Source organism: Panthera onca, chromosome A1 (assembly GCF_046562875.1).
Source record: "Panthera onca isolate mPanOnc1 chromosome A1, mPanOnc1 haplotype 2, whole genome shotgun sequence".
Lineage (NCBI taxonomy): Eukaryota > Metazoa > Chordata > Mammalia > Carnivora > Felidae > Panthera > Panthera onca.
Genome location: NC_138339.1, coordinates 124,627,146 through 124,643,459, shown reverse-complemented (window position 1 = coordinate 124,643,459; position 16,314 = coordinate 124,627,146). Strand labels below are relative to the sequence as shown.

At 47.2% G+C, this 16,314-nt stretch overlaps 3 protein-coding genes across 4 annotated transcripts in view; 2 read left to right on the top strand and 1 right to left on the bottom strand.

Annotated features, from left to right (window-relative positions):
• CDC25C (cell division cycle 25C) overlaps positions 1-4,067 on the bottom strand; it is a 34,232-nt gene extending 30,165 nt beyond the window's left edge. Inside the window, exon 1 of the mRNA XM_060636013.3 lies at positions 3,865-4,067. The gene's annotated coding sequence lies outside the window, so the exon portion shown is untranslated. The remainder of the gene's footprint in view (positions 1-3,864) is intronic.
• Positions 964-3,470, top strand: LOC132681491 (oocyte-specific histone RNA stem-loop-binding protein 2-like). Its single transcript, XM_060636027.2, is given in 6 exon segments — positions 964-1,087; positions 1,199-1,303; positions 1,940-2,092; positions 2,235-2,355; positions 3,201-3,283; positions 3,285-3,470. Coding segments are annotated over 6 exon segments (591 nt in total). The 5' UTR covers positions 964-1,046; the 3' UTR covers positions 3,373-3,470.
• A 19-nt stretch (positions 4,068-4,086) lies between the features above and the next one.
• On the top strand, positions 4,087-14,507 carry FAM53C (family with sequence similarity 53 member C). Of its 2 annotated transcripts, none has more exons than XM_060636023.3 (5): positions 4,087-4,186; positions 7,549-7,778; positions 8,173-8,230; positions 9,755-10,539; positions 11,449-14,507. In XM_060636023.3, exons 2-5 carry the CDS (start codon positions 7,701-7,703, stop codon positions 11,704-11,706), a joined length of 1,179 nt encoding a protein of 392 aa, XP_060492006.1. In that variant the 5' UTR covers positions 4,087-4,186; positions 7,549-7,700; the 3' UTR covers positions 11,707-14,507. The 2 variants fall into 2 exon arrangements, with proteins under 2 accessions (XP_060492006.1, XP_060492005.1); XM_060636022.3 differs by lacking the exon at positions 4,087-4,186 and adding an exon at positions 4,308-4,641.
• Positions 14,508-16,314: the final 1,807 nt, after the last annotated feature.

Genomic DNA, 16,314 nt, shown 5'->3' with positions numbered 1-16,314 from the left:
TACCTGGGGAGAGTTGTTTGGGTGACAGGGTGTTTTAAACTTTTCTTTCCCCTTGCTTCTTTCTTGTGTCGTTACTTGGGCCTTTTCATCTTCGTTTTTCTTGCCTTCCATTGGAGATGGAGCATTTGCCACCGGTATGGCAGATGTTGAGGCGAGACAGGTGTGTGTATTTATGCTGCATTTATGTATTGACCCCTTCCAATAGCTTTCATTGTTTCGAGTTCCTTTTAGAGCTCAGCATCTCTGAGACTCTAGGTTATGCAGGATAAAGGAAATTCCTTTTCAAGGAAAACAGGGGAATTAAATCATCTCTTGGTATAATCCTTATCACAGTCCAAAGGATCCCAAGCTTTGGCCGTTTATGGAAATTTGAACATTGATAGGTGATACTAAGAATTTATTCTTAATGTTGGGGATTTGAATAATCCTGCGGGAGTGGTGGTGGGTATAGATGGTGGGTGGTGGGTATAGACGAAACAAGATTTGCCATGAGTATTAAGCAATGGGTAACTGGGGGTACATTATATCACTACTGTCAAAGTTTAATCATCTGGGGATCTTGTTAAAATGCAGGTTCTGATTCAGTAGGTCTGGGTTGGGGTCCAAGATTCTGCATTTCTAACAAGCTCCCAGCTGATGCTGATGCAGCTTGTCCTGAGACCATACTTTGAGTAGCAAAACATTATGGCATGCTCTTCTCTATTTTTGAAATTTTCTACACACAAAAAAAAATATTCAAAATAACTTGGAAGCTCTTTGAATGCAGGCTCTTTAAAATGATGAATCAATAAGTAGAGAGTGGGGCCTAGGAATTATCAAGGCGCTACTCATGCTGATGGTTTGCAAATCACATTCTGAGAAACAAATCAGCAATGCAACAGTTCAGCCACAAACACAACCTTTATCTGGTGTCCACATCTTGGTGGTGGTAGTTGCTAAGAAGTACAGCATAGTCAGCTGGGTTTTATCCTAATACCCTTTTCATATGGAGAATCTGCTTCCCCAGAAAGGAGGTATGTGAAGAGTCTTTGTTCTCTGGGATTGAGATGGTGAGTGTGGGAGTCAGCACAGAGCCCTGCCATGCTAGGTGAGTTTGAAAAACAGACTAGGGGTTAAGGGAGTGTGTGTGGGATGAGCTGGTTTTTAGTTTGAAAACCATAATCACACTTCATGGGACCATTGTATACTTCCCCTGCAGGTGGGAGGTAGAGACAGATGAAGTTGTTCTACAGCGGCGGCAAAAACAGATAGATTATGGCAAGCGCACACCTGGTTACCAGTGTTTCCTGCAGCAGGTCCCCAAGTGAGTGCAGTTGTGCGGGGTCACAACAAGCATGTCAGCTAAGTGGCTTTGGTTCAATGTAGGGTGATGGAAAGATATTAGAATATGAATGCTCTCACAAAGTCTCATCATTACTAAAACTAAGTCTCCTGAAATGTAGCCCCCTAAATAAATTTTCAAGACTTTTTTTTTTTTTTCAAATGGAACAAATCCTACTTGGCCCATGAGACTTTCAAAAGCTCAATCCATGTTTGCTAATGAAGTTTTTCTTTCCAACCATTTTTACCTCATACCGCCAGCTGACTTCACTAATTACAACATACTTGCCTAATTACATGTAAGTTTCCATGCATACATGCAAACTAAATGTGTAAAGAGGTAGTATGTATTTCAAAGGGATGTCAGATACTGTCTTTTATATCTGTCTTGACTTCTGAGGGAGTTGGAATATCTAAATTACCCTTGCCAGAAGAATATTAGGAATTTAGGAAGTTTGGTGCTTAATCCCAACTGAAGATTTATTTTTTCTATTGAATTGCGGGCATTGATCCTACCTGACTCTTAAGAAACCCCTAATGAGTCTCCTGATTCACTGTGATAAACTGACCTGTGCCCCTTCCCCCTGACCTGAGTCTGACACATATCTGTCATTGCCAGGGCAAAGCGACAGCCAGGACTTCACCCTCAAACACCAAATAAGAACAGGAGGTACAGCCGTCGCTCGTGGGATGCCCAAATCAGGCAGTGGAGAAGAGCTCTACATTCTTGGGACCCCCCCAGCCAGCCTCTGCAGGGCAGGGAGGCTGAGGGGTGAGTGCATTATTCTTGGTTTCTTGTTTGAGTGGTGGACTGAGCCCCACCTCTCCTTACTTTGCAGGGGTTTAGCTTTTAATGGCTGAAAAGGGAGAGTCTGAATGAGGTGCATGTTCCTCTGACTCTGCTGCATTCCTAGGCAGGGGATGGAGCATCTCTTAGAGCCAATGGGTTCCACCCCTTTGGATGACCTTTTGGATGACTGGTTCCAGGCCCTGGAACCCTCACCGAATCTGGATGGAGACCAGAAGGGAGCCCAGGTAGTCTTCTATCCACCTATCTTCTACCTGTCTTCTAAATCCCACTGGTGCACTGTTAGAGATGGAGTCTGGCCTATGAGGTGACAATTAGCATTGGGTTCAAGGTAGTAGTCCAAGAATGAAAGAAGGAAAATGGGGCAGCAAGAAAAAATAGGACATGAATAAAAAACTCTGAGAACTAAAGGTGGCAAAAGGAGATTTAATTATAGTTAGTAATGGCAGGGAAGTTGGGCTGCACTGGGGGCTATCTTATACTTGATGAAAGGGGTATAATCTTCCTTGGAATTGAGGCCTGAAACCTGACATGGAGGATTTGGGTGTTTGTTTTTTTCAAGTGTCTCATTTTATAAATGTTTTGCATATGAGCCAATGCTAACTTCTTATTCTCAATCATTGAACTTTATTAAAGCATTGTTAATAATAAAAGGAGGATAATAAATAACAAAATTATAAAAGGATAATAAATAATAAAAAAAGGAGGATCATCAAGTGGTGAAGACCAAAGACTTTAAAGCATCAAGGACTGGTCTGTAATATTACCTTTGCCTACCAGATGGGCACTTAATCTCTCCAACCATTTCATCTGTCAAATAGAGACATTTGCTCATTTCATGATTCTAAGCAAAAATGAGAATACTTTTTTAAAGTATGTAGCACGGTGTCTGGTACATAATAAGTGCTCCACAACAGTAATTACTGGAAACCATGTCTCCTATACTTCATGGCCTTGTTCCCTCTTTTGCCAAGGGGAAATGTGCAGGGCAAGGGAATATGCAGTGCATCTATCTTCCCTCCACCCCTATTTTCTTGATAAATCTCACTTTCTCTTCACTCTTCTTTTTCAGTTTGCAGACTTGGTGGCTCCTGCCTACTCCCTTCCCTGGCTCTGTGAGGAAGATCCCCACCACTGGTGCTACTTTGTAGCTGATCAGTTACATATCTGTCCTAGACTTGAGTGGGGCACCAAATATTTACAGAAAACAGACGTCTTTCAAGGGACTTGTTGCTAGGTTGTAATAGTGTAATAGTTGGAATAGTGAAGATTATTTGCATTACTGCTACTTCCCAATCGATTAAAAAAGAAATCTAAAACTGCTGTACAAAAAGATGGCAACACGAAGGCATTGTTTAAAGCCTCTTTTTCTTTTTGCCTTTCTTTCTAAACCTTTTTTGATAGCTGAGACTCAAATTTACATGAAAGTCAGGAAGCATTTAGCTGTTCCTCAGCCTCTTCCCTACTAACGTCTACATGCAGTCTTTTCGAAAAAAGACTTAAACTTTGGCTGAGGTGGGAGGTGGTGGTAGTGGTGGAGATTTAATAAAAAGGGTGGTATCCTGTTCCTAAAGAGGAAATATACGGACATGAACATCTTTTCTCCAGCTGCCTGTTTCCTCCCTCCCTGTCTTAAGTGGTCCAGCTGTAACCACCATACTCCTCCTTCCCTCCCCCCCAACCCACCCCCGCAAGCAACTGAACCGCCTATGATGTCATAATCACAACCCCATTACCTCATCCTGCTCGGGGGTGGGGGTGCGTAGAGGAAGGAAGAGTAGTGGACAGCCCTGGGCCCTCCGCAGCTTCACAAAGTGTTTTGGGTGAGGGCTAATTACAAAACCAATTTGGAACGGCCGCGCAACCGTTGCAAGTCCTGGGTTTATAAGGTTCGAGGCGATCCGGCAGCTTGAAGAGGGGCTCCTGGGACTCGGAGCAGGCCCTAATCGACTCTTGGACTACATTTCCCAGAAGCCTTCACGCCGCGGACGGGTCCTCTGCTGGCGGAAGGGGGATTCCTTCTCCGAAGCAGCCCTAGAGGGCGGGACAGGAGAGCAGGTAAGAGGAACTTCGGCTAATTCTGTTACGCGGCTCAAATCGAGTAGAGGGCTGTACTTATGCCAGTGTTGGAATGGAGGGTGAGGGGGATGGCTTTGTTTACCTTCGTCCAACACGGCCTCCCCCGCGGGTTTCGAGATGTGCCGCCAACTGGGTCCGTCCACCTTCTGCGGTATTTTGGAGGGGGTGACTCGATGGTGAGGAAATCACCTTCATCCCTAAATCAAAGAACCTGTCTCATTCCCGACAGTACTTTCCAAAATAGACTTTGGGAGAGAAACGGCGCAAGGCTCGAGCCTCCGCGGGCGGTTCAGGAGGATTCCGCGAACCAGAGCGATCTCCCTACTCTCCTTAGGGGCCCTTTGGTTCGCGCCGGCGCCTTTTAAGGGCACCGTGGGGCGAACGGAGCGCTCAGAGCTGCTCCGGCCGCGGCCCTGGGAGCTGGAGGAGCCGCGGTAGGTGGCGAGGGCAGGTGGCGCTGGGCCCTCGGGGCGGGCACCTCGGCCGTCCCTCCCTCCTTCCCTCTTTCCCTTCCCCCAGCCCGGCCGCGAGCGCCGCACGGCCTCTCTGGACGCCTCCGCGGGGAGAGCACGGGACCCGGTGGGGGAGGGGTTGGCGGAGTGCTAAGTCCCAGACCCTCTTCATCCCTAGCGTCCTGAGTTCGCTTCCCGCGGCCAGGTGATGGAAGCTGATATGGGAGGAGGCGAACGACAGCCCCCCTGAGCGAGCCCTTGTGCCCCCCTAGGGGCCAGCGGACGCCCCATGCCCCACCCCGCAGGGACAGGCAGGGCAACCGAGGGAGAGGTTGAAGACTGGAGGGGGGCCTAGCCTTTTGCTTCTTCATCGGGGGGGGGGGAGGGGTGCTCCCCACTTGTCACCCCTATCCCCGCCAGAGCCATATGGAAGAAGGAACAGTCAGATCCTCACTTAAATGTTCATGCACCTCCCTGCCTTCCTCATGTTTTTCTTCAGTCTCCCCCAGAGGTGTGGGCCTGGGACCTGGGGGTGGGGTGGGGGGGAAGGTCCCCAGGGGATTTGTGACTCTCTTACCCCTTCGCCTGACTAGATCCTAGGTTCTTCAGTTTTCATCACAACCTCAGCATCCCTGAAACCCGAATGTCAGGGGTTACTGCCATCCAATAAGAGATGGGATGGGGGTCCAGTCTTTATGTTAGGGGGCTGATGGTGGAAGGAAAGCCTGGATTGAGAGTTGGGCCTGGTGGGGTCGTGGGGAGGGCCTAGCGGCCTGCTGCTCTGTGAAGGGCTGAGCCCTGTGCCAGTTGTTAAGCTGAGAAGTTTTAACTTGTTTAGTGAAGGTTCAGGGCTGTCTTTGCCCCTCAGATAAACAAAATGGAAGGGGAAGGAAGGCGGCAAGAGAGGGTTTCTTACACTTTTTTCTATGCCTGCCTGAGAAAGAGGAGGCCCCTCGCGGAGCTGGTTTGCCTTCTTTTGTGTCCTGGTTTGATTCCTTATGGCTTCCGTTCTGTTCCCCCTCTCAGGCTGGCCTGTTTTAGGAAACTCAGGCTGAGAGTATCAGTTGCGTGGTGGTAGTTGCATTGTTCCAATTACCGCCGTGTGTGGCCACATCCCAACAATTAAAATGCAGAAAAACACAAAATCACTCTCTTCACTTGATCCCAGAGAGGGCTGGGAGTTTGCTGTTTGGCCAAATGCCTCATGAAAAGCTTGAAAGAGTTTGCTTCACTCCCTGCTCTTCATGGCTGGTCAGTCTGAGGCCTGTGATCTGTGGGGTAAAAGCCTTCAGTTAGGTTCCCTCTCTAGTTGATCTTTTGGGGGCAGAGTTAAGAAACCAAGAGCAGAAAAGAAGCTTTAGCTTTTCCCCCAAGAACATAGAAGCTGCTGAAGGGAGCTCTCGGGAAGCTGGAACTTCGTTCAGGGTGGTGATAATTATGCGTGAAAATGATAGTTATTTGTAATGATGATTGACTTCTCCCAGACCTTTCTTCCAAAAAAACTCCACATACATCCACATGTATTTCTTTGCTTTTCCTTACCTACCTCTCTCTGAGGTGGGGATGGGGTCAAGATGACTCCCTCTTTTTTTTGCAAAAGTAGAAAGTGATCTGCCTCCAAGGTCACAGAAGAGCCGTTTTGGGCTTCCCTAGGTGTGCAGATGAGGAAAGGTGGCGTCCAGCCAAATAGATAAACCCAATTGCCTTCTTCAGCTTAATATCATCACTTGTGGCATTCTTAGCCTGTGTAGAGCAACAAACAGGAGGGTTTGAGAAACAGCAGTCTTTGTGGAGTCTTGATTTGTACAGGCTAGATTGTATGCTTTTTACATTTTGGTATTTCATGTTATATGGTACCTGTGACAGGTTAAGACATATTTATTGTGCCCATTTTATATACAGGTTAACTAAGGCCAAGAAAAGTCAAGTGACTTCCCAGAACTGTCACAGCAAATTGGAGCAAGATTTAGATTTCTTGAATGTTTGTTTTATCTACTAGAGAATGCTATATACACCCTCTGATGAGCTGTCTGCCTGCTGGTCATTTCTGGGAATAGGCAGAACCATATGGAAATACTAGGTTAACCTCCTCTCCTCCATTGAGCAAGGCCCCTCAGGCAATTGTGTAGGCTGGAAGCCTGTTCTTTGATAGAATTAGTTTGCTTCTACTGAAATTGACCATGAGAAGGAGTCTCAGTTAATTGTATCCATGGTCTTGAGTCAGATCAGGCTAAAAACTTAGTTGAATGAAGTCATACAGTTGTTAACATCTATAGAGTTGAAATGTAAGTGGAATAATCCTGGTTCCATTTCTGTCTTCTTAGCTTTGTAAGAGAATGTATACAGTATCTGTTAGAAAACAATATAACACAATATACATTCAGGCTAAGGGAGAACATGAAACCTTGTTCACTCTGATTGGTCTAAAGGAAAAAGTCATTCCTACAACCAGTGCTCCACCCTGTTCCCTATTACTATTTGTGTGGTTTAGGAAAAATGTATCTCTCTGTTTCTGATTAGAGGATAAAAGAAAATATTGGGGTAATCAGGATGGAAGTAACCATTTGGGTGTTGTCTCTCACTTGAGCTGTTTTTTAAGCGGTACCGGTAGTCTGGGTAGACAGAACAGAGCATGAACCAGGTTAGGAGTGGCAAATAGGTTTCAACTTGCTTGCTAACTCCAGTTAATTTTACTGGTTAACTGGAGTGCCACGTTCAGAATGTTTCTGAGGCTGTGTTTAGGCTTAGCAGGAAAGAGCTGTGATCAATTAATGATGTCTGCCAGAGGCCTGGCATAGGGATGCTGTGGTATGTGTGCCATGCATTTTCCACCTTTGGGCCAGGTACATCTCTAATATCACTTGGGGCTGGTCCCTCTGTAATTGGCAGACTCAGCAGGCATGACTGGAGAGGGGAGTCCCAATGGTGCTAGAATGGTGCTGCAGTGGCAGAAGACGGCTCACGAGTGAGGTCTGGAAGAACAACAGGGAAGACATCCATCATTTGCTCCAAAGTGTGCAAGTCATATCCTGGGGAGAATCATGATAACCCTGATCACTGAGCAGCTACAGAAGCAGACTCTGGATGAGCTGAAATGCACACGCTTCAGCATCAGTCTGGTAAAAGACCAGTCTTCCTGCTTCTCTACCATCCCCTCCCCCTTTTTTCTGAGGCTGTTTGTTGCTACTACTTTACCCATGTCCTGTGCCGTATGAGTCATGGTACTTGTACTGGAAGAGCCTACTAAAGGCTCAAAACCCAGCCCAAAAGGAAGGGGGCAGGTATTTTTCCACTGATAGAGAAGGGACACCAAAACTTGGGTGGAGAAGGGTATGAGATGTTGGAAGATGTGGATTATTTTACTCACTAACTTTGGGAAGACAACAAGAAGAGAACATTTAGGAGTCCCTAACATCTCTATAGCCCATGAATTACAGGGGTAAGCTGAAAAGGGCTTCCTGGAAATATGTGTCCTGAGCCTGAATCATGATGGATATCCTCTCTCTCTCTTAGCCTCTGCCTGATCATGCAGACATCTCCAACTGTGGGAACCCTTTCCAACTTGTGTCTGGTAAGGCTTTGTATGTGTGTCTGTGTGTATCTACACCTTTCTTTCATTGGTTTCCAGTGACCAGGGCTAGCTAGTCTATCTCCACAACTTTCTTGCCAGGGTCACCTGCTGAGATTCACACTTCTCTCCATTTTCCTGCACCTGCATGGAGGTTATTTGTTTAGTTTGCTCTTATTCTAGCCTTGACAGGACTTTTATAATCTGATTTTTTTTTTAAATAGGTAATACATTCATGTGGTTCAAAAAATTTAAAGGGGCACTTGGGTGGCTCAGTCGGTTAAGTGTTCCACTCTTGATTTCAGCTCAGGTCATGATCTCAGGGTCGTGCCCCTCATTGGAGCTCGCTTAAGATCCTCTCTCTCCTACTCCCTCTGCCCTTCTCGCACACACACTAAAAAAAAAAATTTTTTTAATCTTTATTTATTTTTGAGAGAGACAGAGTGTGAGCTGGGGAGGAACAGAGAGAGAGGGAGACACAGAATCCGAAGCAGGCTCCAGGCTCTGAGCTGTCAGCACAAAGCCCAACGCGGGGCTCGAACTCATGAACCACGAGGTCATGACCTGAGCCGAAGTCGGACACTCAACCAACTGAGCCATCCGGGCACCCCTCAAAAAAAATTTTTGTGAATAACAAATATATTGAAAAAAGTCTCCCTTCTCCATCTAGCTCCCGCCACCTCCCCAAAAGCAGCTCGTGTTATTACTTTGTCTATCCAACTAGAGTTTCTTTATACAAATAGAAGCAAATATAAATGTGTACTTTTTATTCCTGCAAAAGGTTGCATACTATATATATTATTTGGCACTTTCTATTTTTTTAGTTAACTACACTCTAGCTAGATCTTTTGGTATCAGTGTGTTAATTGGAGCATTTCTTTGTGGGTGGCTAGACAACAAAGGAACATGAATAGTCTTAGGGTTTCCCAAGCCTGGGTTCCATCATCAAAGGCCTTCCCCACTCTGTTTGCCCTCTCTAGGAATAAAAATGATCTCTTACCTGCTCGATTGCCTCTTAATCCTTGGCAGCCCTAACTCTTGTCTGGGTGCTGGTGACATGTAGGAAGGAGAAAGATTAAAGAAGAGCATGGGCCTGCTTTTTACAACCTGGGGCTGGTAGGTATGGAAGCAGAGTAAGGCTAGGTGGAGTGAAGTATGAGCAGGGCACACATGCTTTTTTTTCTCTTGACTGTTTGTGCCTTTGAGAGGGAGTGATACGCAGTATTTGAGACTATTTTTAATTTTAGGTGGTTCCTCATAATGGAGGCAGTATAGTCTAGTGGTAAGAGACCTAGCCTTAGCATCACACAGACCTGGATTTGAATCCTCCTTTGATCATTTCATTCCTACATGACCTAGGACAGGTTACTGGACTTCTCTCATCTGTGAAATGGGGATAATAGTACCTACCTCCTGAGGTTTGGGGAAACCTCACATAAAGTGCTCATTATATTTTGTGGCATATAGTAAGCTCTTAAAAATATATTAGCTTTCATTAATACTATTTTTATTATGAATGCTTTCCAGAAGGTGCTTCCTGGAGGGGTCTGCCCCACTGTTCCTGTACTGAGTTCCAGGACAGCCTCAACCTCAGCTACCACCCCTCGGGCTTGAGCCTGCACCTCAGACCACCTAGCCCGGGAAGTTCCCCACAGGAGCAGCCCCTCTCCCAAGTCCTAAGCCCTGAGCCCCCAGATCCAGAGAAGCTTCCTGTGCCCCCTGCCCCTCCATCCAAGAGGCACTGCCGCTCACTCTCAGTGCCCGTGGACCTGTCTCGCTGGCAGCCGGTGTGGCGGCCCGCCCCCTCCAAGCTGTGGACTCCCATCAAGCACCGGGGCAGTGGTGGAGGGGGTGGGCCGCAGGTGCCTCACCAGAGCCCCCCAAAGCGGGTCTCCAGCCTCAGGTTCCTCCAAGCTCCCAGTGCCTCTTCTCAATGTGCCCCGGCCCACAGACCCTACAGTCCCCCTTTCTTCAGCCTGGCTCTGGCCCAAGATTCCTCTCGACCCTGTGCCACCTCCCCCCAGAGTGTCTCCTGGGAGAGTGATGCTGAGTCCCTGTCACCTTGCCCACCCCAGCGTCGCTTCTCCTTGTCACCTAGCCTGGGCCCGCAGGCAAGCCGCTTCTTGCCCTCTGCCCGGAGCTCCCCTGCATCCTCCCCAGAGCTGCCCTGGCGACCTCGAGGCCTCCGCAATCTTCCCCGAAGCCGCTCACAACCCTGTGATCTGGATGCTCGCAAAGCTGGAGTCAAACGGCGCCATGAGGAGGACCCCCGGCGGCTGCGGCCTTCTTTAGACTTTGACAAGATGAATCAGGTGGGACCAGCAGGACTAGGGAAACTTGGTTGGGAGGAGGGAGACTCTGTTCCATTTTTACTTCGAAGTGTCCCCTAGTTCCATGCACTCCTGACAGGTTCTTTTCTGTCTGAGCTTCTGCTAGTGTGATTCACCATCCTAGTTGTCCGGGACTGTACCTACTTTAGGACTCAGTGTCCCATGTCGTGTGTAACTCCTTGGGCCTGGAGGTTCTAGAGAAATTGAGGGCAGACCCATGGTAAATCTTCCAATAGGGATTCCTGATTGTTCTGCTAAAGGTGCTTTCCCTCCTCTTCTGAGGATGCATAAGCCTCAAAAGTCACATCATCAGTGCCCTACCCTTTCTTGACCTCTAGACTGATTTTGCCACTCTCCGTCAGTGCTTCCGCTGGGTGTGTGAGGGCTTCAGCAAAACGGGTTGCTGCCTTATTCATCTGTTCAGCAAATGAATTTTGACTTCCCAGTGTGAGTGCAGCTATTATATGCACTTGTCCACTTTTTTCACACTCTTCCTACTAGTCCATTGGGTCACAAACCCCTTTGAGAATTTACTTATTCAGAGTCATTCCTCCAACCAGTCAGCAAATGTTACTGAATACCTGCTATGTACTGGGCTGTGACTAGGCACTTGCAATATTGTTGTGAGACACCCAGATAAGATTCTTGCCCACATGAAGCTTGTAAGTGAGCTCTTAATCTTGAACTCAACAGAAACTATGGGCTCTTTGCTCAAAGAACTGTGCCTGCATACTAAATTTTCTAAATGTTACCAGGGAGTTCACCCACGTCATGCCTAGGACTCATACCTGTAGGGGTAACCAAGAGGGATACTTTGAAATATAGCTTGGACCAGGGTTCTGTGGGAGTTGATATCTTTCTGCATTCTTAATTTTGTTGTTTGTTTGACAGAAACCATACTCAGGAGGTCTCTGTCTCCAAGAAACAGCCCGGGAAGGCAGCAGCATCTCTCCACCGTGGTTCATGGCCTGTAGCCCCCCACCCCTCTCTGCTTCCTGCAGCCCCATTGGGGGTTCCTCCCAGGTGCTCAGTGAAAGCGAAGAGGAGGAGGAGGGGGCCGTGCGGTGGGGGCGGCAGGCACTGAGAAAGCGGACACTGTGCCAGCAGGACTTTGGGGACCTGGACTTGAATCTAATTGAGGAGAACTAAAACTGAGAGGCTACTTCCTGGGGCCACACAGACTGATTCTCTATGGCTACTAACAAGTGTCAAGGCCCCAAGGCCAGGGGCCGAGCCTGGGAATGGGGGTGAGTGGAGGGCTCCGACTCAGGGCAGCCGGAAATCTTCTCGCTCCAGGAAGCTCGACCATGCCAACAGACTGGCCGGGACAAGATAAACGGAGCTGGTGGCGGGAGGGACAGCCCCAGAGCAGACCCTTCCCATGGCGGCCCTGAGTGTGAGTATCCCTGCCACCGAAAAAGCAATGGGCAGGGAAGGAAGGGGTCTGCTGACCCCAGCTCGGGGAATTTCACTAGCCCCTTTGCTTCAAAGGGCACTTGTGTCTTAGAATTTGGCCAGGGTGGGGGGTTCATTCAGCCTCCTTGGAGAAATTGTGTGAGAGTGTGCGCGTGCGTGGGAGTGTACTTGGGGAAAGGTGTGTTTGCGTAGCCTTAGGGAAGGAAGGCAGTTGCTCCATAACAGCAGAGCATCATGATACCCCCAGGATCTTGAGTTTGCACGGGATAGCAGGCTTATTCAAGGAGTCAAGAGGAGGGCACCAAGTTTTTCTTTTTTCTAAGTAGCTTGGTTTCAGAGCTGATAATCCATAAGCACTGTTGGCTCTGCAAAGGACTCTCTTTTGGGGGATGGCAGGGTCTTTTAAGTGCTGTGACCTTGGCTAATGGTCTTTGTCTTAGACCCGTCCCCTTCCTTAGTTAGGTCTAATATTAGGGCTGGAGAGGGCTCTCTATGTTGATTCTGAGCTGGCCTTTTTTTCTTATCAGATTGTCTAGGCTATGTACAACCTGCCTCTTTCTCTAAGTAGATGTAAGCACCTGTGGACAACTGAGGCATGGTTGAATGGCTCCATTTTTCTCTTTCCCTCTCTACTGATGGGATTTTTTCCCCTCACATTCTGAGCTTCGAGGGTCAAGAACAAGGAGGAAAGGCCCTGTGTTGGCCCTCATCATCTAAGGCCAACCTGCAGCAGAAGTGGCATTCAGTCCCCAGTAAGCATGGGTAAGCTCGTTCCAGCACTATCTTTTGGAAACAGACTATAGGGAAACCTGTTGTCATTAGATCCAGGTCTAACCTCTTTTCAGACCTGCTTGACAAAGAGGAAGGGGATGTCAGCATTTACTAGTTTGCTTGTCTTCCATTCCTGCCTAGAAATGTTTATTTGCCTCTAATTGGACCTGAGAGACCTCAGGGAGGTTGGGGCTCACTAAGGGGTTGGCTGAGGTTGTGTAAAGCAAAGGCTGTGAGAAGCAGCTGGGAATTTGTTGTTGTTGTTGGATTGAATTTCCTTTTTTTGTTTCTCGCCCATAACTTAAGCCAGGGCAGCAGGTCCCAGTGGCTGCAGGGATGGGTTTAACGACTGTAGGACCCTTGGTAGGGCTGGCACCAGTGAAGATATACTGAAGCAGCCGCCAAATAGCTTGTTAGGCTTTGTCCGGCGGCTTTGGTTAGACCCGGCACGACTGAATTGGACCTGCCCTTCTTGTTTATTGGAGGAATGGCATTCTCTTGGATTTCCAGGGTGTCTTAGGACCCAGTTCCTCATGGTAAGGGGAGAAGACCAAAGTCCACATGGTTTCTTCCTCATGGGATTGAACCTGTCATTTTCTTGGTTTCCCACATGTCACATAGGAACATCACTGACGCTGCAGCCCTCTCACCTCCACTCCAGGGGAGGTGGCCATTTCTTCTTGAGGCTCTGGCCCTCAAAGGTTCTACCCTTCCAGGGCTCTTCCCCTTCTCCTGCTGGTTACCATGTATTACCAGTGAGCTACCAAGTCTGTAGGGGCCTGAGAAAGGCTCTCTGGAGAATCCAGGGAAACTGTGAGCCCAGTAGTTGCCCATCCTTGGTTTCATCCCTCCCTTGGCTCTTCTTCTTTAGGCCATAATTTCCCTGGTGCCAGCTTCTTTTCCTCCTGGCGCATCCTTATGCCTGGGCTCTCTGCTGCATATTGGCTATGCCAGCTTCCAATAGGCCACTAGCAAGACCAGTGGTGTCTCTGTAAGCCCTAAGCTCAAGAAGTGAGGGCAGTGATTCTGCCTCTATCCTGGCTTCCCCAAAGCCCCAGGGTGCCATCCTTAGGGGAGAAGGTCTACAGATAATCATATTTGAATTCTATTACATTAAGATCTGGAAAGTTAAATTAGTTGAAACTGTCATCTTGCTTCCCAATCCGAGCACCCATGACCCTGGGACAAGCCTTTTCAAGAAGTGGTTCATTTTGCTTTACACAGTAGATCTGTTCCAAAAGTTCTGTATAAGCCAAATGCTATTTTGCAATGCATTTGGACTGCCGACCATTAAAAAGCAGCCTGTGTGATTGCTTCTTTTGTAAAGCAAGCAACCTCCCTCTACTTTAGCTGTTTTGACTATTTGGATTTTCACATATTGGGCTTACCCAGAGTGGAGCACACCTATACAGGGCTGTGGTTGACGCTGGGTAGACATCTGCATCTGTGTTGTGTGTGTGGTGTGGCTGACCAGTAGGTGAGTATTCCTGCGTGTGTGAGTGAAGCCACTCCCAGGCTGGTGCTCTCCTCCTGTGCCCGGTGACTGCCCAGTGGCAGCTCCAGCTGCCCTTCACTCCCACCTGCTGCCAAAGTCCCTGTGCTAATGGGATTACAAATACAAAAAGTGGAAAAAAATTTTTTCGTAAACTTTGTTTTATATTAAAAAAATCCATAAGTCTGTGTGTGTTAAACATGAGGTCCTGCCTCTGTGGCTGTGTTTGAAAAAATAAAGTTTTATTAGAATAATTCATTTTCCCAAGCAATCTTGTGTACTACAGTGTCTTCTTCCCTTCTCCACAAAGAAAAGCAAGGAGGAAGCAGGGAGAAGGCCATCTAACTCTAACAGTCCCTTGCTCTAAAACATGGCTGGGCCTTCGCCCCTCGAGGGCAGTATCTGGTCCTAGGCCTTTTGCAGCCACAGCATTAATATCCTGTGGCCCAGCTTGTGATAAGGCCTTGGTTATTTTTGGCAGTCTGATTGGTCTTTGTTTCCCTGATAGTGGTAACTATCTCCTCTACCCTATGGTCAGTCTTCCAATAAGTTGAAGTCAAGTACTAATACATTCTAGCTCCCTGAGAAATGCTTGATAGTCCAGTAAGGAACTTGTCTAGACTGATTTGTAGTCTTTAGGAAGTGGGAAGAAAGCAGTTTGAGAGACTTGACCAGGAATCTTTTTCTTTTTTAAGAGTTTTTACATCTTATGCCCTGGAGAGATGGAGGTTTTAGTCTTGAGAATTCAGATTCCAAAGACCTAGGCAATTACTCCATTCTAAAAATAATGCTTTTGGAAAATTATCCTAACAGCAGAGCTTCTCTTTTGCCCCAGAAGTTGGTATTTTCCATAATGATTTAGTTTGGGATGTTCATGTGCTCAGGGAAGGTGTGTGGCTCACTCTCTTTAGACATTTCTATTCCACCCTTTTCCCTGTGTTAGCATTCTTGCAGTTTGGGTAAAATGTAGTTGCTTAGAGATCCAGGCAGGAGCCTCTGTCCCTAAGGAGTAGCCTTTCTTTACCAGTTGTGGTGCTGACTTGCCAGGCAGCAAGAAGAGTCAAGTTGCTTAGCCTCCGTCCCAGTTTCCTGCTTCAGATTTGTGGCACTCATCATTGAATACCAATGAAGTGTGCAAGAGGACAGGATTGGCTTGATAACCTGGAGCAGGAACCTTTGAGGGGATGAAAATACACTCCATAAATAGTGAGGGTTGTCACCTGCCTCAGAAACCAAGAAGAGGCTTTGAGGAGGGTGGGGCTTTGGCATGTGGTTAAAGAAGTCTCAGTATTATAAGTTTTTTCCTTACTTAACACTGCTGCTGTTTCATTTCACCTACCGTTTGAGCAAGGGTCAAGTTTGAGCATCTCAAATGACTTTTTTTTCTTTCCTGTTCATTTGTTGTTGTTGTTGTTGTTAGATTTTTCTGTTTATTTTCTGTGAAGCGAAGTGTGATTTCATTTTCTCTTCCTGAAGTCCTATTAGTATAAGGAAGAACTCCATGAGAACACAAGGGGTCTGTTCAGTGTTGTGTCCCCGGCATGTTGAAAAGTTAATAGCACATGAAAAGTGCCTACTATGTTTGTTGAATGAATTTCTCATCTTTGCCTTCCCATCCCTGAGCTTAGGCATATTTCTGTCTCCGGTGCTGTGAGAATCCAGCTTTAGACACTGGGGCTGTAATTAGAGCTCCTTATGGGAGAAAGTCTCAACAGTGAATTTTGGTAGGAATCCTGCAAAGCAGGTAGGTCTTAGGGATTCACCCTGGTTCTATTACCAACTACAATTTGTGGGCCATGTGCTTTAAGAGGTGTCTTTTGGCCCAGGAAAGCATTCTGATTCAGGACTCAGGTTGGCTTATGGGAGGTGGAGGTTCTAAGGAATAGGAAGAGAAAAAGTCCAAGGAAATGTTTCCTTGGCGTTCCACAAGGTTAGTTCTAGAATGACTTCCTCTAGTGGTTTTGTACTTTTAGAAAAGTCAGTAGTTGCTCCCCGATCCCCAGTGCAGACCCCAACCTTTGCAAGGAAAGTATGTCTAGGGTAAAGAAAAGATATAGTCAGGAGATAACTGGGTAAGC

Bases quoted from the DNA above. Each gene is read 5' to 3' on its own strand.
- FAM53C (XM_060636023.3), top strand. From the start codon at position 7,701: ATGATAACCCTGATCACTGAGCAGCTACAGAAGCAGACTCTGGATGAG. The intron at 8,231-9,754 runs GTAAGGCTTTGT...AATGCTTTCCAG, and splicing joins CCCTTTCCAACTTGTGTCTG to AAGGTGCTTCCTGGAGGGGT. The intron at 10,540-11,448 runs GTGGGACCAGCA...TTTGTTTGACAG, and splicing joins ACTTTGACAAGATGAATCAG to AAACCATACTCAGGAGGTCT.